Genomic DNA, 25,408 nt, shown 5'->3' with positions numbered 1-25,408 from the left:
AGAACTGCCAACAGACACAATGTCTTCACTACAATTTAGTCAAACTGAAAGGTGCAGCGTGTCGTGCAGCTATCTTGAAATTGTCTTCATATGTCAAAAGCAAAAAATGGGGAAAAAAGCATGAGGTGATCATCTTCCAATGACAGCTGTGAAACAGGAATTAAAAATGTTTCTTTGCACTTTCAGCTTGGAAATGTTCTGTTTTAGGGTGGTGGCAGCAACAGTACTGCGGATGAGTGTGTTTGAATTATCCTTTCTTTCTCCGACTGGTGCGCTGGCTGGTAGATAGGGGCTGCAAGGCCATTTCTGCACTGTTACAGGCACACACTCCAAACTGAAGACCCTGCAGAGAGGCTGCTGGGAAGGCTGCAGCCTGGCTTTCTCTCCTGCCAGCGGGCCAGCTTGCTTGGCGTGTTCACACGGCCACCAAGCTGCTCCTTCTGGCAACCATAGGGGAACCCCTTTTGCACCACACTCTCCCAGTGGAGACCCAGTTAGGGCAGGAGGCGTGTGGATGGGTGTGTGGGGTTAGAAAGAAAGCTATGTGTAATTTGTTCAGTCAACAATAAATTATGCGTATCTCAATAAATACTCTATTGCCGCCCTCTCTTTGGCAAGGAACGTCCTTGGCAGTGTGTGGCACGCCATGCCGTGACTCCTAAGCAGTTTCAAGCAGGAGAGAGCAGGGAAGGTCAGTCAATGCGGTTCCCACATATTGTGAAGCGATCTATCTCCAGTAGGTCTTTCTTGGGGGCCCTGTGCTTGAGCTCCGACCCATCCTGGGTTATGTCCTTCTCCTCTGTCTCATCAGGTGTTGTCAGGAACTGGTCAGAGTTGCTTGTGGGGAGTGTGGGTGCAGGGTTCTCCACCCGATGGACTGGCTGACTTGTGATGGAGGTCGACGAGGCTTCGTCTGCAGCATCACCTGGGGAGCAACCAAGAACGACAGGTCAAGGCACTGCTCATCTTAAATGAAGAACTGTTCCACATGTCAACCAAAAAAGCAACAGCAAGAAAATTACAGAATGAAGGGCTCAGTCAAACTGTTATAAGTAATCTAATGTCACAGCATTAGACAAATTCCAGCTCCAGCCCTGACTCAATCCATCCAGCACCTTAGCTCATCAAACTTCAAATTCTTGAAGGATTATAGTGTACAAAAACTCAAGCCATGTAAGGGGAAAAGTGCTTAAAACGTGCAACAAGGACACAAACTATGATAGACCCCAAATAAAAAGCCTGCTAACAATTAATGTTAGAACAAAACCAAAATGAGCACATCATATAGAACCTCCACCAAAAGAATCTGGTGCTATAGTCGTTGGGTAAGACCACACAATAAAACACCTTAAATGACACCAATAATGTGGTGCTGAGTGCCCGAGTGTGACTGTACAGTCTATTGGGTCTTTATCAGGATGGCACAAAGGATAGTTATGGAATTCGGCTATTTTTCTTAAAAAATTATTCTGAATAAAAATTATTTTTATAAATCCCTCTGATGAAAAAGAGTATTTTTCAAAAGCTGCTATATATTGTTTATTTTATGGGACTCTGTTACATGAGCAATGACTGTATCTTAATATATGATTAACCCTGTCCAGTGGTGTTCCTTAATGTATGAGGTTAAAGTAGCCATATGTTTAATACAGGGGGGGCTTTGAACCAAAACACATCCATGTAAAAATCTCATGTTGCAATAAACTTATCTAAAACTGTGAGTGCTGTCCAGCTTTAATATGCATGTTTTGGGGGGTATCCAGCCACCATTATAATTATTAACAAAAATAATGAGTTTCAATAGAAAAGACAAACATTATCATACATTCCTGTGATCCAAGTGCCCTTGGTCACACTTGAAGTAAAACACCTGAACAAAGTGAGATGCTATTAGATCTATTATATTAACCATAGCACAGTGTCAGAGCAACGTACACGCCTCGTCATTTAAATAACACAATCCTCTGCCTGTTCCTGAATCAAGTAGGCGTACCAGAGGGTGCTGTGAAACGGCTTCTGTTGGACTTGCTGGAGGCTCTCCCAGGGGTTGCCGTTGGCGGGCTTTGGAAGAGCTTCTCCTCCATGTTGGCCTCTTTGACATACAGGCAGGATCTACCCAGAAGCACGATGCTGTTGAGCACTTTGAGTGTTGTCATCCTGCAGACATAGAGGCAGGCAGATGAGGAAAACCACCCAACTGGGATGCTCAGAATGTTGAACTCCCATTTTCTTATTCACTTTAAAAATGGAATCACGCCCAGGGAAACCTTGCTTCACAACAATCAAATATACTGGTTTTCCACACTAAGCTTTATAACTATAAATTCAACTGGGAAAAAAATACAAATTTTGCATAAATACAGAAATGTACTTTTGGGGCAGCTGGTAGTGTAGTAGTTAGTAGCGAGAAAGAGTGTGTTCCACTGACGTATGGATGAGTGACCCATTGTAAAGTAGTGTTTCTAGCAGTGTAAGTCACCTTGGTGAATAAGGTGTGTGGGCTGATAACACTACATAGAGTTCATTGGAAGTCACTTTGGAGAAAAGCATCTGCTAAATAAATAAATAAACAAACAAACAAACAAACAAATAAATAAATGTAATTAGAGCTGCTGCCTGTAAACCCAAAGGTTGCAGGTTTGAATCTGACCTCCAGTTCTAGTACCCTTGGGTGAGGTACTTACCCTAAATTGCTTCAGTAAAATTACTTGACTGTATAAATGAGTAAATAATTGTAAGGAGATTAACACTGAAAGTCACTTTGGAGAAAAGCATCAGCTAAGTGAATAAATGTAAATGAACACAATACTCCATCAGTTCTTGGATGCAGCAGATGTCTTTAGGTGAATTAAATGATTGAGAAACTCAGCAATAACCTGTACTCAGATAACTAGGAGAATGTAAATCAAGTCCATCTGTGACAAAAATCTACAGCATTTCTGTTTTCAAGACGACAATTCTTGTAGCCCAGGTTGAACCTGCTAAACCATAATCGTATGAAAATGGGACGGATGCACTGATCCTCTTGTGACCACAAGGATGAGGGATAATCTCATGTCCCCCATCCATCCACACAGACACAGTAAGGAACGTGGAGGGGGTTTAGTGGAGCAGGTCTTGCGGGTCCACTTTATACAGGTAGAGTGTTGAATGTGCTGAACAAGGAAACAGAACAGGACTTTTTGCTGACGATGTCATAAACTGACTAACCCCAAAACTACAACATTTTTGTACACGGAAGCTTCATGATGCTTTTGCAATAACTACCGACGTCACACTTACTGAGTATTTGACCAATCCACGGATTGCTCATAACGCAGCTTCTGAATAAGACTTCACTAAGTTGCTCAGAAATCTACCAATGAACCACAATGAGATACAATTTTTTTTTAAGAAGTTTTTTTGGTCTTACTGAGTTAAACTGAATTTCATATTTCAGAATAAACAACTTACATTAAGATATAGGAAATGTCAAAAAATAGCATGTTTCACTTCAGAAGAGGCTCAGCTTCATTAAAGAGATGATTGTGCATGCAGAGAGGCTGCTGACATCCGCTGCTAACCCGATCCATTAATTATGGAATGTTTTCAGACTGAATGGACATCATCATTGTGGGGCTGAAACTTCACAGTGGTAAACAAGATCCTGATAACTCTCCAGAGAACTAATCATGTACAAAACAATCCAGCACAGCTTCTCTACGATGCACAAAGTTTTCTGGGAGCCTTTTAAGAATCATATCATTATATATGGATTGAGCAATGTTGGCAAAACACAAAACACATTACAAAAAGTTGCATAAATTACATAACACAGAAAGCTGTTTTGCCAGCTAACAAATTTCAGTACAGTGCAAAAACAACAATATCATTAAAAAAACAATCTCTCTTGGTGGACACTTAGCTGGATTCATGGTCAGCGGAGCCTTCTGATTTCAATGGTGGGAAAACCATAATCAGAGGGACTCTAAAGTGCTTTTACTGTTGTGCTCAAAGCATGTGTTCGACAAGATAGAGTTGAGAGTAAGAAAGCATGGGGGTTGTGGACAGAGACAGGCGTCTTACCCCAGGTAGAAGAGGAGCACACAGACACAAGAGAGGGAGCCTTGGACTTTTACCGAGCTCGTCACCACACGGATTAGCTGTTGTGAAACAATCATAAAATGGCAGTAAGTTTCCTGAATAACTGCAGATAAATGATTGAACAACACCTTCTTTCCCTCCAAAAGTAACAAAGCCATACATTTGACAAGGCAAATACATAAATCATTAAAAAAGCAATTAACCAAATATTTGACAAAAATTTGTTTACTTTTTTAGCTCATAATCCACAACCTTCTATTGAACTAGAAGTAATTAACCATAGATGGAGGTATTCTGCTGTTCTTCTTTTTTGTATTTTTTTAAAACGCTAGTATGTAGTGTAAACTTGTCTGAAGTTGTAACCCATAATTCTAATTCTTTATTGCACTTTGAGAAGCTGCTTTTAAAGGCTCTATAAAAATGACATTATCTAAATTTAAATCATTCTAGGACAAGCAGGCAAGAAAATGAATGAATAAACCATTCTAAAGATGAAATTGTCAGTTTCTGTAATCACTCATAACCCCTCTCTGCTGAGCTACTCATTTGTATTATTTGTGATAAATGAATAATGAATTAAACCACACAAAGTCACTTTTAATGGTATTGCCTTTCAAGAGAATTCTGTGTGTGTCCTTCAAGGCTTTCTTGTGATTTTTGCCTTTTCATTTTCTTTTAACACTTCCTTTAAATATTTATTTATATTTACACATATTTTAACATTTTTAAATTCGCTTTAGGGCTCTGTATTATAATAAATGATGAGATTTCTGAGAAACGGTTACAAGCTCCTGCTTTGTGGAGACCTGGTTTTCTTAAAGTTACATTGGCCTCTCTACTTATGAACGCAGCTATACCAGGAAGGCTAATAACACCTCAGAACTTCAAACTCCTTTTTACTGTTCAGTCTCAATCAAGAAGTTTAAGAGTAAAGAGATTCTTAAACAGTCTTGAAAATAGCTATAATAAATAAGAAATTGCACTTTGACTTTTACTACTTTTTCTAAATTAAAAAAGTAGTAAAAACTTAAGTCTCCATTAAGCCCTAATCAAACCCGGTTGTTGAGCAATTCGTTCCATAAGCATAGAAAGTGTCTGCACAAAAAAATCCCCAGAGTTTTAAACACTGTGTAAAAAAGATTAATTAATTTGGTCCCGTGCCCCATTCTGTTTGGATGCCTTTAACTGCTCTCCATCAGCTTAGCGGATAAATACGGGTCACTTTGCTCTGCTACAAACAGTAATTACACAAAATATATAAGAAAATATGCTGTTTCTTTCAAAAAATTGAGGAAAACTATCTGTATTCGTAATCTGACAATTCATACCAGAGTTAATGGCAAAAAACACACAACATGTAAAATACAACTGGGGTTTCCTGTGTAGACACATTACTTCTAAAATAGCCATTTCTGTTTTGGGCTTGCACAACCCAAACATTGTTCAATAATATCTGTACAGCATAGAGAATATATATCAGAGATTCAAGGAGTGTAAATTACCAGTAGTGCCAAAGGAAGCGGGATAAAACCCATTCTTCTGGACACTGAATCACTGTAGTCTGTATATGCCTGAGTGTACCGACAAGAGTCAGATTAGTCAAAAAACAAAACACAGATCAAAACAGAAGTCTTATACCAGCTGCTACCTGCCAATTAACAGAACTTACATTCTTCTGTCGACTACTGACAAGGTCGAAAGCAAGGCTAGCTCTGTATTCGCTATATACCTGTGGAGACATTAAAGAGATAAAGACATCCTATACAAAACAATTTGCAAAGCTACACTACATATTGTAACACATTCAGACAGTGTACTGAACAAACATATTTGAATACAGACTGAACAGCAGAATTTAAGATTGTATAAACTTAAAATTGATTATATATCAATATCATATCCAAATATATTCACTGACAACACAGTACCGTTTAAAATAATTGCGCCAACTCTTGGCTCTACTTTCTTTGATCTTCTGAAAATAACTTATTTTCACATACCAATACACAACGCTAATACTGATAATTTGCACCTCAGATTTAGAATAAATTTCCTAAACAAACAGTTTATAAAGAACAAATATTTTTCAGTGCTGTTCCCTGCATTATAAGATAAATGTTTTCCCAAAAATCATGGCGTGCACAATTAAAGTACCAGTAGTTTACCAACTCATTGATACAGCGGTAAATATAACGAAAATATTGAATACTTACATATAGTTAAAAGCACAGTTAAAACCAAAAATAGGCTTTTAAATTGAAGTCATATGTAAAATAACATTTTTAAAAGTAGACTGGTGATATTTACATCCATACTGTAGACATTAATAGAAATAAATAAATCTGCAAATAAAAAGGAAAAACAGGCTTCTGTAAATCCTGAAATCCATAATCAGCAAATGTTCTCTGCAGATGTATTTAGGTTGAAACATCTGCACAAAGTTATTATGCACTTACAGCAAAGCTGTGAGAAAAATTCTCACCTGAGCTCATGCCTGGCTTTTCAATTTTAAGTAAAAGATTAGAGAATGTATTCTGTTGTGGAGTTCCACTGCTGTCACAAGAATCTCCAGCATAATGAATTCACAAATCCAACATATAAATGAAAAAAGTCATGTATTCTGTAAAATTAACTAAGACACACTCTAAAGCAGACACTCAACCTATTTTAGGCCACAGAGAAAATATTGCACTGAATTTATTTCACTGAATCTTGATTGCTTTCAAATATAATTCTATCACAGATAATAGTTTTAATTAATTCAATAGTAAACGTTTTATTTCTACCTTTTTTTTTTAAGAGAGCGTTATTTTTAAGCCAAGTCTGTGTTTCACAGACTCCATAAAGTCCATCCACAGACACTGAAGGGCTCTACAGATCCCAAGTTAAGAACTCCTGATTTAGCGTAAGTTAGCAAAATGGTCTGATTTGTACACATAACAACATACCACAGCTAAGTGAAATCACACACACTATGAGATGCTGGACCTCCCCACCTAAGAGAAGAAGCAGAACAACAACATGTAACTGGCTGCAGTACTGCGACACAAATCCCTCTGCCTAAGATGCAGAAACACACAGAGGAGTGTCCATGGTAATCCCCGGCAAGTGATACTGTACGACCCTTTCTGACCTTCTCATACCTCCACCCCCAAGACTCATGACCCACGCTCCATCCCATGCTCTGCCATCCAGGCTGTCGCCTTTCCTTCCTGTCTTAAACATCCTGTAGACTAAACTTAGAAACTGACCACTCTAACACAGCTCAGTAATTTGAATATTAAGTCCAGTTTGATATGCAACAGCCTCATCCCATCCAAATAACTTGAATCACTTCAACAGACATTTCAAGTACAATCGAAAGAATGTTCAATGTGATTGTAATTCCGACTGATTTCAGTGGAGCATAATTTGGCTCAGCAGTAAATCGCATAAAATACAAATGCTATAATGAATTTAAATACCTCAAGAAAAAGAATTTCAATGATAGGTCATATTTTGCATGATTCTGCTGAATGAAGATCAATAAAATCTCCAGATGAAGGAACTGTGTGTGCATGGTTAAAGCACAAGCCAGAAGCATTGAAGGCAAAAGTTACTGGACAGCTGATGAATTACAGAGGTGGAACAGATGTGGTCACTCACTCCATCAAACCCGAGGGAAGTTCAATCATTTATTCTTTCCATGCTACAGCACTAATTATTAGATCATGTAAGGGAATCTGCAGTGCGGTCTTGGTAAACCTCAAAGCAGAAGCGGAAATGTCACGGAACCCTGCATGCTCTGGAGAAGACAGAGTGAAGACCATTTCGAGGTGTTTGTTGTAAGAAAATCACGTATGAAGACTTTGAATTATTTCAAGTAGTTGCATTTAAGACAAGGACAGCCGTTCCTCAGTTTCTAAAAACCAAAACGAAGTCGTCACAGACTTAATACTGGAGGTTGTTATTCTGTTACCTTAAACTGGTATATGTAATGTCATATGTAATGGACTTAAGAAACCATCCTGTGATTTAAAAAATGAATTGAAAGAAAGCCTCAACTATATAAAGTCTTTTTCTTCTGTGTTTCAGGACAACATGCCAAATAAACGGCTTGAGTGTCATTTGAGCTACTGTTTGCCATTATTTTTACATGTCAAATTGAACTAAATGCAAATCATGGGGTGGTGGATGCTGTGAAATTGTCAGTTTGTCATCGCTAATGCTGCACTTGTGTTGGCTGATGGGACAGAGGAGTGGATTCTCATAAATATGGACACAGGTATCAAGAAAGGAGATGTTTTAGAGCGAATGGAGGTCAGTTGAAGGTTTAGAAACCAGATATAACCAAATAGACATCTTTCCTTAAAAACTACAGGACACACAATGGCAGCAAGCACAAAATGAGTTGCTCACATCTGCTGTGATATCGTTAAACTTCGTAATGAAGGCGTGTTTCACAACGTCGACAGCAATCTCCGAGGCGATCACCATGCAGACATCAGGGAATAAGACCCACAGGTGATCTGAAGATAGGCAGACAAAAGTCAGCATTTTAAAAGACTTGATCTTCTCCAGAACACCAATAAGCAAGCCCTGTAGAGAAGAAATATCCTCAAGATTGTTGATCAGCTGAATCAATACCTGGGTTCCAAGAGAACTGCTCCATGTTTCGGAGACAAACTATGAGCAGAAGTACATAGTTTGTAAATCGTTCTTTGATGTCTGTGGAGAAAAGAAAAAAAATAATTACTTTTTAGAAATCAAATCTCAAGCCACTGCTTCTATTGGGTTTCAGAAACCTCTCCAGCTGAATTTTAGCTTCCTTGTACCCGGTATAAAACCCTGCGCACACTGCTTGCGAAAACAAAAGACTAGCAAACTAAAAGGAATCATAAATCTAATTATTCAGTGATAAACATAAGGGCAAAAGTTTAAAACCAAGAGCTTGCTGTGCTGTTTTGTTTTAAGAAAGATTACATTCGAAAATGACTAGTCCTTTCTTGAGTAAATGTAATAAAGCACAGTGTCTGGACTTGACATTTCACAGGCAGTACACTAGATCCTGAACTTTCCAATAGAACTGAAATGGGAAGCCTATTTTTTAATGTGTTTTGTTCATAATGCCAAAGCCATATTTACCCATAGTAAATTTCAATTAAATTTACCCATTCACAATCAATAAAAAATAATACAGATGTTCTTTGTTGAATTTGTGGTTTAGTCTCTGTAGATACATTAAAATATAAAATAAATAAAAAAAAAAAAATAGAAATAAAATAAAATATACTTTGAGAAAACTCCTACTAGGAAGACTTACCACTGTTAGACATCTGAAACAGATTGTTCTTCTCAAACTTCTTGAAAACACTTCCTTTTATTTCCACAAACTGTAGAAATCAGGAACAAAGAGAAATATGATCACAAGCCAAAGCACCATCTGGCACAAGGGTGAATCATCAAACAATATGTCACAGATTTACAGTACGTCCATAAAACAGTGTTACATACACAAGGCAACTTGGAATTTAAATATTTATTCTTCTAAGATTCCAAAACTTCAAACAAAAGTGCATTCTGAAAATCAAATTGTCTAGACCTGGTTTTTACAAGTATAAATATACCTCCCCCAGGGTGAGCATAATTATATTATTATATAAGCATTAGACTATGTGTGGAAAAAAAATTAAAAAGTTAAAATATAACCAACGCTGTGTAGGTCTCAGTGACTCACATTGTTGGACATCATGATGGTAAGCAGTGACTTGTTGTGGGAGTTAAAGGCCACATTGAGCGTTGTTGCTTGGACCATGATGAGAATGGCATGAAGAACTGGGAGAGATAATCTGAGGAAACATAAGCTGCACAACTCGACCAAATGAACATCTGTCAAGCCTGTAAGATCTGCGGAAAGGGATGTGAGGCATGCAGAATTTTCAAAATTGGACGTAAACCTGAGCTCCGTGTTTAAAGGATACAGACATAAAGTACAGCCATGAAAAAATGGGGTATCACTCCTATATGGGCTCTCTTTTTTTCCTTAGGTTCGGTGGCTGTCCAGTACAGAGCATCCAGGATGTCTTGCCCAAAAGATGAGAACAGTCGATCTGCCACCTGAACATGGAACCACAGATCGGGTGAGAAATGAGGAAGAGAGATGAATTCAGCGTGGTGTGGGAGGTGCAGGATTTGTCAACCAAATATACCCACATGACTAATCTTAATGAGAACAAATAAACCTCCACAGTGTGAAATATGCAAGAAAAGGGGGAACAGTACAGCATTCAGAGTGCGGTACCTCCAGCATGTTGTAGATGATATAGAGCTTGATGACCGACTGGCCCCGGATTAGATGGTACATCATGGAGTAGTCCACGTAGTGCATCATGGAGTAGCAGATGATCATTATGAAGCCTTTCAAAATGTCACACACTTGGGCAGGCTGCAGGAGACGGGAGCCGCTGAAAAATTACACAGACACACACACACATACACACAGAAAATACTAGTTAGTCCAGCAGGAAAGGGGACAAAAGTAGGACAGCAGCTCTCTAACTCTATGTGAGTAGAGAGAAGAGTGGGTTTGACTCAAAGTGAATTCAAAGCAGAATGCAGTTCTTCTCAATGTACTTCTGATGGAGGCCCCATTCAGTCAGAGCCCTGTTTGCATCTGCATAAGAAGCAAAGGCAGCTTAAGGGAAATGTGGCCAAGGTGTTACACAAGCCATACATTTCTGTCATTATACATTACACCTAAAACCTGCACCATGACATTCTGAGTTCATCAAGTTCGACTGGCAGAAAAACAACAAGAACAGGAAGAAACTGTTTTCGAAAATCTAAAGAGCCTGATGAGCTCAGCATAAGCTCCAGTCCACCATTGACAGTCAGATGGCATGGCCACAGGTCATCATTAGTTTTCATTATTGTCATTTCTATCACCAAATCCTGAAACAGCTAGACACATTTGCCTGTTTCTAAAAGCAAGGTATAAAATACACAATAAACACTGAATTTACATTATGTTGTTAATCAGTAATAATTAAATGCTGATTGAATTTAAACATAAATTATTTTGGGGAATAAAAGTGTTACTAGCCCATTTCAAAACTTCCAGGACTTTCTTATTGCTAGAAACCATTCAACAAAACTTAAGTTAATATTTCCTGTCATTTCAAACAATTTGAAAGAGTTTCATGAATGGATTTGAAGTAGCTTTGATGAACTCAACGGATATATTTATGTACTGTAACAAAGTCAGACAATGGAAAAGTAGAAGCAATTCAAAATGCAGGAATGCCAGTGAGGTGAGAAAGACTGAATAACAGCAAGCTGAATAAGGCTGAATAATTCACTGTGCTGCCAGTGTGAATAATTCATAAGACAGCAAGAAAATCGTGCAGGCAAGCAGCAAGCAATTCCCAACAAATAAATGTTCAATGACCCCATGTGGAGAATCACTGGACCACTCCAGAGGTCAAACAGCATACATTCCCAAGACAGGTGGCTGTGGTCCCACGCACAACTCATTTGATGGGATAACCTCAAAACCAGTCAGAACACCACAGCATGTAAGAGTCAAACAATCATAAGCTCTACTAAGGCCACATCGAATTAAATGTATTCAGAATTCCTCAGCAAGAAAACTGTATTTTAGTACGTCACTGGAAGTTGTGGAGATGCTCCCATTTGATGCCAACCAAGTGGTCCAACTGGATGTGAGAATTCCTCACAATCTGTGCGTACAAATGGAAGGGCTTGAGTCTGAATCTTAAGCATGACCATAAATTCTTATAACATCCCTACCTACCACCATAGAAAAACATTTAAATCTCCACAGTTCCTAAATTTGGAAACCTTTCTTGGAACAAGAACAGTGCCATCTTGTGGCACAATATATAGACAAGACACACATTCCACGGGTTGGGTTTAAACTGCTGCAAGGTTATAAACATAATCAGGATTGCATATCCATTTATACTATGCTATAATTATTGTTAACATAGTACTAACCAAAGTATTTCTGCACTGACTACACTAATCCTACACGCATGTACACTAACCCTGAAGGGTACATTGTCCACACACACCTATAACAGCTGTGCACTGACTGCCTAAAGGATATCAGACTCGGCATACGTGAACTCAAAATGCAATCAAAGAAACAGTTGCAGAAAGTTGTTGCTCTTCTCCACTGTATTTGTAGCTTACTATCTTTCTAACTATATTCCAAGCTCTGCTTGATTTTTGACCAGACCTTCAGTGTCAACATCAGCTATGGAATATTTACATAGGCAGTAAACATTTAGCTAGCTGCAATAAACTAGCTATATAATTTGGTTTGAAGCCAATACAAACTACTATCTCCATTCTGATGTCAAACATTTTCTTAGCTACATAACTATCAAATGAGTTATATTGACTGAGTAAAGCAAGGTTACAGTATGTGACAAACCAGACTGCTTTTGACTACTCCTCCCACCTCAGAGTATAACTGAGACAGACAACTCCAAACTGGGTTTTGCATGAGATAATTACAACTGTTTGTTGCCTAGATGTCTCTTTCATTTAAAACATTTTGTAAAAACAAGTATCTTGTGCTAAAATACTATAGCATTAGTGGAGCTTGAACTGGCAACCTTCAGGTTATAGAGGTCCATGCCCTTGACCATTATACTATAGGTGCAGTCCAAAAGTAGTAGGGTTTTTGCTTACAGTAATGATACCAAATTTCAGAAATCCACAAACACAAATGGCCTGCCTCAAACAATAATTAGCATGCAGAACAAAAAAAAAAAAAAAAAAAAAAAAAAACTAATTTCTGAGACAAGCAGAAAAAGACTGCATAATCTATAAAGACCCAACCTGAAAATAACTTCTTGGCAGGAGTCATTTTTGGGCAGCTCCCCCAAAGCAGTGCTGAGATTAGTTTAAACTGTTATAAGCTTCGCATTTAAAAAAAAGAGAGAGGCTCAGCATTTAAGGATAGTTTATTCCTTAACTGCAGGGAGAATACGTGGGTCCAGTCCAGTGTGGAGTACTCTTTTGGTTTTCAGAGCTTTTATAACATTGGGACAGGGAAGTCTTTTTGAGTGAAGAAAACTGCACAACCAAACCATGATAAGGTCATAATAATCTTTACGGGTTTTGGCCACATTTCTCACAAGACGTCAATAAGCCCCAATATACTCGTATGTGACACTGTCACTTTTTCCCTTAATGAAATGGCATGTTTTCAAAGCTGGCATCAGTTAAATAAACTAATTAAATTAGATGTTAGAAACATCTCAAAAGGTTTAGGAACAACCACAGCAGTTAATAATTCTAATTACAAAATGAAGGTTGAAGATGGTGCTATTTGTCACATGACCGTTGTGAGGTACCACATGAAGAAAAGAAAAGCAAGGGCAAGAGCATGGCGATCTCCTGGAGACACAATGCAGCAATGCAACCCAGATCCAGGTGACGAATGGGGTCCCCTCTCTTAAAGCTACTTTGCCACTCGATTCATCTGTGAACACAGAATTCACCTCCAACAATCCATTTTCCAAGTCCAACCTAGATGACACGAGCCAAGCATGTAATTCTACGCCATGAATGTCATCAAAGCAAAAAAAAAAACATTACTTTTCAGTTAAGAATTCAGTTTATCAATGGAAATTATTTTAATTACTCTTTCAAATAAGTGTTTCATTTCTATTCATGAACATACACATCATTTGCCAGCAGGGGGAAACATGGTAGCACAGGTAAAGTGGACAAGTACTGATCCGGCAGTCCTACGTAGATCCAAAGTTTTGGAAAATTAGACTATAACTCCAAGATTAACCACAAAAACACACCCATAACCAACTCTCCATGAGAAATGTTCATATGCTGGCTAGCACGGGAAGAGTGTAAGATGCATGTTTGTGTGCATGTCTGTGTGTGGTGCAAGCATGTGGCTCGCCGCAAATAGGCTGACCTAGTATGGGCAGCTCTGTCAGAGAAGCACAGCCATGTGCCTTTACACTGAAGCAGGGATGCAAGGTGAGGCCAGATCGCCACAACACACACAAAGAGCCATTTTGCGGGTTAAAGTGTATGCGTTGCAGGCATTTGGGCAAGACCACCCATCTGAGCATACCTGCTTTTTTTGCAGAATGGGCATATATTTGCCCTAAAGGTAGAGAAAGCAAGAAAATAATTAAAGCCTATTTATCACCTCAGTGCAAGAATACACACAATATGACCTCAGGAAATGAGGGCACCAGCTCTTAACCACTAAATTATATTCCTCATGGGATTAAACTTGGAGACTTCAGAAATGACACTGAAATATTGCAAAGGTATACAAAAATAAGTTTCCCCACTGCTTAGTCTCCAGACTTCAGCCCTTCTTTCCAGGCTTAGATATGGAGCTCTTTTTATTAAAAAGCAAGAAGTGTATTTAAGGACAGCAGAGTCTGCCGGTATAATGTATTGAGTTGGTGTGAAACTCTACCTTTTTTCTCTCCAACAGATAGGATTACCTGGCTGATAGGCACTACAAGTCATCAACCAGCCATGACTGCCAGAGAGAAACCAGGCCAAGTGCAGACTCTCTAGGTGGAGGGTGGTGGATGAAGGGTGGGTGGAGAGAGAGAGAGAGAGAGAGAGAGAGAGAGAGAGAGAGAGAGGGGAGGGGGGGGGGGGATAGAAAAAGAGAGAGAGACTCACCTGAGCCCGCAGCAGGGCAATGTGAGGAGCCTGATAAGTGCCAACAGTACCCGCAGGGGGAGCAGTGTGAAGACGTACAGGAAGGCATCCAGGCACAGGAAGAACCCAAAGAACATCAGCTAGAACGGCAGACAAAAGCACTGATTAATAGCCCAAAATATACATACAGACTCCTCAACTTACGAAGGAAACAGAATTTTTCATAAGTCACCTTTAAGTCACAAACAATAAAAGCTATATGGTACATATGTCCCTCCATTTTTCGCAGATTAGGATCTGGGGGGAAAAAAAAGGTTATGAAGAGTAGTACTTAAAGAGAGGGTTCATTTTCTAACTGCGCTGAGGGATAAAATCATAGCAGAGTGCTTGACCTCTTATTGCTTGTTTACTAAAGCAGGTCAACACAAATGAGAAGACAATCATGTCCTTTAGTGTTCAGAACAAGAATCCCTATAAAACTTCACACATTTGATTATGTCCATTAAATTTAAAATGGAAAAAATTAAACATTTTCTGTGCCATGGTCAAATCAATAAATAAATTTGCACTGATATACTAGCTAACTGGTTTGACCTACCCAGACCTCTGCAACTAGGTTTTGATAAGTGTCATTAAGTCAATGTCAGGTCTTGGCAACCGCATACACAGAATGCCTCCAGAACATTCTGTTCTTCTATTGTGTCCTTAAGCTTGAAAGGGGTGTGTCTATTGCTGCACAATTAGTATACAATTCCATAACTCTGCTGTAGTATTACTCACATGAGACACAAAACAACTTATACCCTGTATCCAGGGTGAGGCAAGGAAAGAAAGCAGATTTTCACATGAGCTGAAACTGTCTCTCTCTCAGGGCACTGGTGACATTTAACTGATGTAATCTACATTGAACGCACTACAGCAGAGAGCCGAAAACACGATCCACACGTTATTCCATATGTTGGTTTTTGTACCATATAAAAGTGTAATTACTGAGCCGTTACTTAAATTTTCACTGAAGGTACATATTTTGTACTTTGCGAACCAAAAATACTATTACTTGGGGAACAGCCTAGTGGTGAAAATATATTTGTAAATGTTTTTATTTTGCCTCGTGCTTAACTCCCCTTGAACAGCAATACTGAGGATCACTTCTTCACAGGGCTCACACTCCGGCTGGGAATCTGGGAATAGAACCCTGGCTCAGCCCACTAGTCATGAAGACCTACTTTCTGTTCCAAGGCTTGACCTATTTCATGGACAAGCACGGACAGATTTCCAAAATCTTTCTGAGTTAGGCTGAAAAAAATGGGCTTCCTGCTGACAGACGGGAAAAAATTGGATCTTTCGGACTTATGTCTGTGCGTAAGAGAAATGGAGGTGTGTTCCTCGACAGAACTGCCATAAAAAGTTAAGTAACTTGACACTTTTTATCTCAAAGAGTGGGAGATTATAGCTGTTCTAAACTTTGGCCTACAGGACTGATAACACCCAGGGAACTCAAAATGAAGATTTCTCTCTATTACTAACAATGGATTCATGCAAAACCAATAAATGGGACGTACTATTGAATCCCAGCCACCGTATTGCTAATTTTACACAACTTTATGGATATGGGAAAGTCATGGGAATAACTTTAGTGTTGAGTACCTGGCATTATCTGGAACAAAATGCACACATTTAGATTCTTGTAAACCACACATGCTGCCGTTTCCCAAACCTTTCAACACAGATCATACTGTGTTAAAGGAAGAAAAGAAAACTGTCTCTGTTCATGTGCAACTACCAGCCAAGTTTTGTCATTTAGACTCGAAATGGCCCACTGAGGTACTGGTAGACAGGGTGGGCAGTCCTACCTTCTCCAGTTCCCTTGGTATCCGCAGACAAGTATACACCCGCTCTCGTCTTTCTGTATACTTTGCTTCATTGTGTTCCAGAAAGTATCCCCTTGTCAGTTCAGCGCTGATAAACCGAACCAGCGAAAGATCTGCATTTAAAACAGAAAAAAACATAAACAATGCATTTCAGCAGAATGTCATTCAGAATCACAAAGAACAGCCATCAGTGTCCCCCAGCACAATTCTATTTACCCTCACCAATGGAGAGCAAAACAGGTATTTCACATATCTGACAACTGGAAGCAAGTGATATTTGCTAAATTATATTTAGTCACAGAAAATACAGTTTGTGCATTACATTAGGAAAAACAGAGACATCTGTAGTTGCAGACATGCGATTCCTAAGTAGTTAGTTTCTTTCCACCATATGTACCAATGTTCATCACACCAGAAGCTGTATAAAACTTTCAGAGTATTGACGATTTCTGATCATCTCCTAATTAATTTTTTTTGGAGATACATATAAGCATTTAAATACATTACAGGAGTAGCTATGCAAAGGATTGATCTGGGGATGATCTTAAAGTTGTGGTGCATGAACATTTACACCTTACATGAACATTAGGAGATCATGGGTGAAGTGAGTCTGGAAAAGGTGAGTTTTCAGACCCTTTTCAAATGTGGACAGAGTTTCAGCAACGCTGAGTGAGAAGGTGAGGCTGTTCCACCACAACGGAGTCAGAACCGAGAACCTCATATTTCTCATATTTCATAGAATCATATTTAACTGAGTCTTTCTTTATATAAGGGAGCAGCAGAAATGTAACTGCTGCAGTGTAAGTTAATGGTGACAATCAGATGTGCGTTCCTAAAAAGGACCTCCTTTTCAAATGTTGTTGCTGTTCACTGATTTCACTAACCCAAATGACTGTAGGTCTTATTCTTCATAAAAACAGAAATATAAAACAGCATGAGGCAAAGCTAATCACCGATGCCACCATCTCAACAGCTACTTTAAAGTGAGTCTGATAAATGTGGACATGTCAGTCTTACTGTAACATAAAGCAGCAAGTACAAGAGATGGAGGAAGGATAACTCAATATAGAAGTTTGCATTTACAAACATTTGAAAATATGAAGAATAAGAAATACTTGAAAATGTAAAAAAGAAGCAAAAAACCTGAACTTTAATCAATCATAAATTCAGATTTCTGGCCTCTTTTTGTTACGCTTTTGTTCAGAAATGATGATTCCATCTGTCTGAAACAGCACAATGAATGGTAAATTCATCTATTGGTTTCCATACAAGTAAAAAATCCAAATTGGATGTTAAATTAAAGTTAAAGGACAACTACTGTTGTCCATGGGGATCCATGCTGAACAAATATTATCTGTCTGTGCAGTGGAACAAGAAAGAGGGGCACTGTACTGAGTATGTATTTTAAAATAAAAGAAAAAAAAACACACACACAAGCAGATGATATCAAAATAAGGGCAACATAAGAATTACAGAATTACGAAGAACTGCTTTGCTGGGTAGTGTTCTGTCATTCTGGGTGTGGTTTTCAATTAGATTTTCTCTCTGGGTAAAGGAAAATGCAGGAATTTTGCATGTTTGGTGCAATGAAATGCATGAATTTCTAGTACTTTGCTTTTCATGCAAGGGTTGTTTGTATTGAAAAACAACATGTTTTTACCAATCTTGCAGAAATGTCACACAATTTTTTCCTAACCTAATATCCTTGATGGTCCTGCCAAATACAGGTACATCCACATGGTTCTCTGACCAGAAGGCAGCCATATGGGGCAGTTGGTAGTGGTTACTGCTGCTACATTTGAAATCAAGGGTCATTGGTTCAAATCCCACCTCCAGCTATATTACACTTGAGCAAGGTACTGACCATAAATTGCTCCAGTAAAATTACCCAGCTGCATGAATGGGTAAATAGCTGTAAACAGCTTAACACTGTACGTTGTTTTGGAGAAAAGCATCAGCTAAATGAACAAATGTAAATGTGGTCAAAGCAGTTGCCCCACTGTTTGACCTTAATCAGCAAACACAGATTATACTAAACCAATGCCAAGATTCAAAATTCTCTTCTCAAGTGCATCACCTCTGTGAAGAGGTATACCTTCAACAAAGTCAGGACATGAGCTGAATCTAGCATGGTAAAAAGCCGACCGAACTGAAACCCCTTTTATAGACTCAATAAACCTCAATTCCTGTGCTTAATAGCAGATATGTAAGAATGAAAAAGAATTAAATTTAAAGTGTGGCAAAGCACACAAATTCTAGTCAAAAGTAAAGGAAGTAGTTGACTAGTAATGCATCATAAGATACACAGGAGAAAAGTTTTCACTGTGCAAGTAAACATGCATTTACTCTCCAGTTTATAAGACAAAGAGTTTTCAGAACTGGCATTATAAACCAGCAAAAAAACACAAAAACATAATTAAAACAAAAATATTTTTGTTTATTCTTACCAAAACCAAACAGGACTGTGATTTTTCTCAAACTCTTGCTCAGCAAAAAATAAGACACGCATTACTAATACGACTTTCTGTTTTGGTTTTTTCACCATGTTTTGAAACAACATTCCTGTTCCTGTAGCTAATGTGCATAGTACACCTGTGTATACCTGACAACTGGCTACACTCACAGAACACTTCTATACTTGACTAAGCTCTCCAACATCCTGTTGCTACTTAACAACATTGAGTGATGCAAACAGCTGTCAGCGAGGATCGTATGACACCTCATGTCTGCAACACCTCCTCCAGCTAAGGTGAAAGATGTACGTCATCTGGCTTTCCAGCTTTACCAAAATTACTGAGAGACTCCAGATTACTCAGTGATGTTCACCACATACAAATGAATACATTTTTGTCAGTTTCAAGCAAAGAGTACAGAGAAATCTCTATGACAATGTATAATGAAAACACTGAAGAAGAAAAGGTTTTGATCTTTATAACTGCTTAAAGAAATTCAAAACGTCTATTGTTTTACGTTCACAATAACGCCAAAGATCACTAACAAATGTAAGTACTGCTATACACATTTCTGGTTCTTAAAACACAAAATCTGAAAATGAATTCTGTAAGACTTCGTTAAAGAAAATGTTACAACTTTCCATCTGTTCTGAATCTATGACTGTATTTGTAGCTCATGCTAAGCATAGAGAAGCTTGGCAACAATGGGAATCAGGAAATGTAGACAATTCTGTGCAGAGTCCAAAAGAGTGGGGTCCCATTCTCTATGCTTTAGTCTTAGTTCCTCTCAAATCTGACCATTGCAAACTGAACAGAATTGCTTTATTGTATATGTTAATCAACCACTTGTTACTGACAAGTTGCCCCATATTCTTTCTTTCTGTATAACATCTATATAGCTCCAGGTACTGCTTCAGACCTATAGTTCAACAAGGTTGCTGGCAGTTAACATCCAATCACAATATTGGAGGTACAAAGGTACAAAACAGCCATTTTACTGTGTAATTCCACTAGCGCTTTATCATTTTTGCTTCACTGTAACTTGACTGTAACAGATCGCTCTGGGCTCTTGTGTAATAAACATTTGAGTTACGAATTGTCGAAGATACATTTTTCAGAGAATTTCTCTGTTATTTTCATTGCAGACTGAAGTAACTAAACAAAACTGAAAGTGACCAGATGGTGACGAACACTATGCATGCTTATGTAATGAATTGGTTGACAGTTGGCATGGAACAGGAGGTGCTGGAGGTGAAATATTGCTCCACTTTCAGTAATTTTAAAGTAGATTTACTTTTAATATTGTTTCAAGTTAATAAAATAAAAAGTCCTGCTATTCACTGTTGTTCCACCTTAGGTGTTCTCTGCCTCACACTCTGTGGTTTCCTGGATAGGTTCTGGAATACAGTGACCTGCATAAGATGAGCAGTTGATGAAAAAGGAATCACTAAATAAAAGTCTTAGTGATTTTTTATTCAAATAACACTTTACAGAACCTAACCTATGAATAAATCAACGGATGTATGTATTAAGCTTTTGCTGACTGTGACACAGCAGCAAAAGTGACATTGAATTCACTTTCAAGTTATGAACAGACTTTCATCCTTAATTGTGTTGTAAGGTCCCAGTCGATTCTCATTCATACTGATTTGAATGTAATAAATACACAAACTAGAATTTTAAATAGCACCTACAGCACAAGATGGAGTTACCCATTACTGTTCTGAGGCTCACTCAGTGAATTTCAGAGCAAGTCCTTGTACTTGGATGAACACCTACTAAACTGATGATCATACAGTCACATTCATTTAAGACTGCAGGGCTTCTGCTTGGAATCAACACAGCACATAATGCCAGATGCTGCTTTCCTGCTGTGCCTCACCATTCAGAGTACAGTCTGTCCATCACAGGTTTGGAACACACATTTCAGTCGACCACAGATCGTCAGCTCTGATTTTCCCAAGACACAGAGATCATTTGTTATTTAATCATTTAGTAATTTACTGAGAAACAATAATTTACAACATTCTGGTTTTTGGTCTAAGCACAGTGCCACATTACAACAGGCAACGATGGTGCCTCTGAATGCTTAACCCTGCATGCTTGGGCATGGGTTTGAATCAGCCAGGATGTACGCAATCTGCATGTTCCCTTCTTGTTCACAATCCAAAAACGTGCAGAACAGGCAATGCTAAACCAGTTCTGAACCCTCCCTTACTATGAAAACCACATGCATGTTCACTATGAGTCAAATTCAACTCCACAACACTTACCCTCCATGCCTCAAACACTGCAATTACTGTTTACTTAAAGTAAGTGAAGTCTCTTCGGTGAAGAAACCGAATTAAACGAACGATTCAAAAAGTTGGCGATATTGATGTTTTCCTTGAAAAAAACTTGTGCAGAAGTGCATGACAAATGTAAATCAAACCCAAGACAGTTCCTTGGGGCATTTATAATGTGAGACGACAACCCAGGCAAGTTACTATTTTAAGGAAATAATCTCATGCAGTGCAGATTGTCACTTTTACTTAACCTTACAATGTAATCCAGTTTCTTACAAACCTGCAAAAATAAAGCTCTTTAAATTGCTCTTTCCTTTACGGCCTAATTTCAAACTTTTTCCATTATCAATAATCAGGTCAAAGATATTTTCTTCTCACATGCATTTTCCTGCAATTGTCACTTAGATAAGGATCATGCTAATGTGAAGACATTTTAGTAGTCTTTCATAATTTGAACTGCAAAATAACTAAATATCATTTACATTTATTCATTTACGATACAATTTACATTTTATCCATTAGCTTCCCTTTATTACTGTTCTATCCCTAATTATTTCTTTCCATAGGTTGTATTTGTTAATCTGAAGAACCTCAGTTCAAATCCCACTCCTACTATAGTAGTCTTAAAGTCCTTACACTTGCTGTAACTAATGCAGTAAGAATACTCAGCTGTATAAATGGGTAACCGTAAAGCAGTTTAACATTAAAGTAAAGAAAATGACTAAATTAATGTTATAATAAATGTTGAACTCTGAACACACAAGCCTCACACATGTAGACAAGGAAATTTCTTATCTAAAATGTAAAGGTATTTAACAGAATTGAACAGGAAGAGAGAACTATATGAAACGATTACAGTAGAGAAAAAAATAGTGTCAGGGATTTAGTTACTTTGAAAATTAGCATCCTGCATTGCAGTGGCTACAGCAGTCACCTTCATCAGAAGGTCCTTGTGTGGAATCCTGCTTCAAATGTACTACCCTTGATCAAGCTACTTGCCCTGAACTGACAAGAAGAATACTCTGCTCTATTTACCCAAATGATCAGCAATGACCATAGCTCTATAGGCACAGTTAAAAACCACACTCCCAATATTTTAAATTTAATTCAGTTGTGAACCTGAGCAGCAACTTTTACAAGTTGCATTATTTTATGGACTAATCAGCTTTTGTTACAATAGAGGCAGAGGCAGTACTGCGAGTACAGCTGTTGTCCTGCTGCAGTACTTCTTATCAAGGAATTTACATTTAATTTATACAGTAAGAATACCTACCGGCTGTAAAAATTGGTGTATCATTGGGAAGTTGATTGACTGCGCTAGCTGACATGGACAAAAGTATTTATCTGATCTATAAGAGCTGCTATTTATTTAGCAGACACTTTTATGTAATACAGCTTACAATTTTAAGATACTTACAATGCTCTACCCATTAATGCAGCAGGGTAATTTTGACTGGAGCATTTAGGGTATGTCCCTTGCTCAAAGGTACTACAGCACAAGGTCAGATTCAAACATGGGTCGTTCGAGGTGAAGAGTGCAGTTATAAACCCTATGCCATCTGCTGCCTTAACATTAAAAATAAATGCTCCTATTGTGGAACTATCAGAAACCCTTGGCAATGCTGCTGAAGTAACTTCCATAACCCCATAAACAGGTTACAGAACAGCACAGCGAGAGTCAATCATTTACAGCTCAGACTCCTGATATTTACAGTAGAGGGAAAAACCTCAAAAAGTATTTACATTAACCTTGGCCTTGTCTTCCTTATGTAACTCTTTAATCAAATTTGGAGATTAGGAAGACATGACGCCAAGTGGACAGCTTGATCTCTGCTGCACCTTCATTCAAACCCTTTGAGCTGATTTAGGATGTCGAATGTTTCAGAAGCTGTTAGCGACAGAACAGTTTGAATGATTAGTTCAACTGGAGTGATGTTTCAGCTGAGATTCGCACAGCACAAACACAAAGACCATGCTGGTGGTTTGGTTTGGGGCAATTTGGATCCTCATCCTGTCACTGATAAAGGACAAGTCCCGGCCAACATGCCATGGTCACCAACTACGACAGTTACATACAGATTAATGCCACTTTGACATTAAAAGACACGAGCACTGGCAGGAACGCTGGATTTATGTAATATATAGATGGACAGATGAGATGATATGCAGAAAAACAGCAACAGGGACAGACTCGTGGAGGAAGACATGATGTTCAGTAAAGATCATAACTAGATTGCGTTTCCAAGAACCTTTTTTTCAAAAACATGATGAAAACAAGAATTTAAAGGCTTTTTTTTTTCAAATCTTGGGAGGAAAAAAAACACCTGAAGAACGGAAATGAGTGTAAAATGAACATCGACGACTAGGCAGCGCAGCCTGCTGCTGTCCCCAGCCACCACCAGTTTAGCTATCTATCTGCTTCTGCTAGTATTATTTCAATCTTACACAGTGCATGGTCTGCTGTTTTAAAAAGTTAACTTGATGGAGAATGCATGCTTTGTATCCTTTCAACGTTTTTACGTAAACCTGTACTTATTTACAGTGCACAGCGGGACCTGTCAAACGAAGCTAACGTACGTTAGCTAAACCACAGTTGCTACTGTGACTGTCACTAGGCTCACCTGACACACTCCTCTGTTTGTCCTTTTTGCCGGCGTTTCTTTCGTAAAACCCCAGAGTTTCGGTCAGCTCCGAAGTGCTGCTATTTTTATCCGACTTCAGCACCCGACTCCCCGCCACTTTCTCTTTCTCCCTGTCCTTATTTTCCGTCTCTTTCTCCTCCTCAAGTCCGGCCGCCACCGAATCCGCCATCTTGGCACAGTCGCAACGAGATCAGTAAACACAACACAAACGTCATCTCTGAGTACGCAAGAACAGAAAGGACTACAAGTCCCGTCGCGTCTGTGAAGGGCAGCAAACGGAAAGCACACGTAAGCGCACTTTACACACTGTGAGGACAACAAATCCCATGGTGCATATCGCGATTTACAAGCGCAGCATATCAAGAAAAACGTCATCTCTCTGACGCGGTATTTGGGTGGACTACAAGTCCCATTATGAGAGGAGGATATTTTCGCAACCGTAGAAATTCAAATAAGATTGATATTAGTTCCAGTCTTTCTGGAACCGATACATTGCTGAGTTGGGTACTAACAAATTGTTAAAACATAATTATAAAATTATTAGGCAACGTTACAATATTTGAATACCCCCCCCCTCCATTGCGCCACGACCCTCATCGGGACAAGCGGTTCTTGAAAATGCCAGGATGTATGGGTAGATTTTTTTCGACATACGTGGTGTTGTTTTGAATTTGGGCCACGAGATGGCAACAAAGGACAAAGTAATAAGTTTACGTCACTATTCTCTTTGGTACTTAAAAAGCTTGAAGATTTTGTGTGTGTGTGTGTGTGTGTGTGTGTGTGTGTGTGTGTGTGTGTGTGTGTGTGTGTGTGTGTGTGTGTCACCCACAGCTAGTACAATCAAACAATCTAATTTCATTTGTGCTGCATTGTGGCTGTGAAAAGTACAATTTGTGCTGTTTTGGTTTTCAAGATAATAGAAGTTTGTAACTATTTTCACACTGTGATGTTACGGAGACCCCCTACAAGACACCAGCTGGCCAAGACCTTCCTTCTCCCTGGCGGGGGACTCCAGCTGTCTTCTTGCCAGCCAGGAGATATAATCCGTCCAGTGTGTCCTGGGTCTCCTGTACACCTTTTCCATCTCTCGTGAACAAGACCCTAAGCCACAATGGGTATTTGTTCCGAAATCCACATTCCATCCATCCGCTTGTCCCGCTTGTCCGCTTGTATCCGCTTGTCCCGAGCAGGGTCCCTGTGAACCGGAGCTTATCCCAGAAATATTGGCGCTAGACTGAGGGGACTTTACCCCGGTTGCTGGATTTTACCAGTCCATTGTAGGGTAGCCCCTCACTCCCACAAACACACACATACTCACACACACACACTCACCCATTCAGACACTACGGGCAATAGCGTGTCACCAATCCACCTGAACCGCATGCGTTTGAACTGTGGGAGGAAACCAGAGCACC

At 38.9% G+C, this 25,408-nt stretch overlaps 1 protein-coding gene across 2 annotated transcripts; it reads right to left on the bottom strand.

Moving 5' to 3' along the window:
- Positions 1-241: 241 nt before the first annotated feature.
- On the bottom strand, positions 242-24,176 carry LOC108924557 (transmembrane anterior posterior transformation protein 1 homolog). 2 transcript variants are annotated; one of them, XM_029259086.1, is made up of 15 exons: positions 23,973-24,176; positions 16,596-16,726; positions 14,764-14,882; positions 14,192-14,224; positions 10,364-10,526; positions 10,044-10,179; positions 9,800-9,897; positions 9,386-9,455; positions 8,710-8,790; positions 8,482-8,591; positions 5,753-5,812; positions 5,586-5,654; positions 4,066-4,142; positions 1,994-2,157; positions 242-925 (listed from the first exon to the last, which is right to left on the bottom strand). In XM_029259086.1, the coding sequence occupies exons 1-15, from the start codon at positions 24,160-24,162 to the stop codon at positions 693-695; spliced, it is 1,734 nt and encodes a 577-aa protein (XP_029114919.1). In that variant the 5' UTR covers positions 24,163-24,176; the 3' UTR covers positions 242-692. The 2 variants fall into 2 exon arrangements, with proteins under 2 accessions (XP_029114919.1, XP_029114920.1); XM_029259087.1 differs by lacking the exon at positions 14,192-14,224.
- Positions 24,177-25,408: the final 1,232 nt, after the last annotated feature.

The sequence above is a fragment of the Scleropages formosus genome, chromosome 16 (genome assembly GCF_900964775.1).
Source record: "Scleropages formosus chromosome 16, fSclFor1.1, whole genome shotgun sequence".
Classification (NCBI taxonomy): domain Eukaryota; kingdom Metazoa; phylum Chordata; class Actinopteri; order Osteoglossiformes; family Osteoglossidae; genus Scleropages; species Scleropages formosus.
The sequence above is the reverse complement of the archived record's forward strand: the minus strand, read 5'-3'. Positions and strand labels throughout refer to the sequence as shown.

Bases quoted from the DNA above. Each gene is read 5' to 3' on its own strand.
- LOC108924557 (XM_029259086.1), bottom strand. From the start codon at position 24,162: ATGGCGGATTCGGTGGCGGCCGGACTTGAGGAGGAGAAAGAGACGGAA. The intron at 5,813-8,481 runs GTGAGCAACTCA...ATGTCTCCACAG, and splicing joins TTAACGATATCACAGCAGAT to GTATATAGCGAATACAGAGC. The intron at 5,655-5,752 runs GTAAGTTCTGTT...CGGTACACTCAG, and splicing joins TCAGTAGTCGACAGAAGAAT to GCATATACAGACTACAGTGA.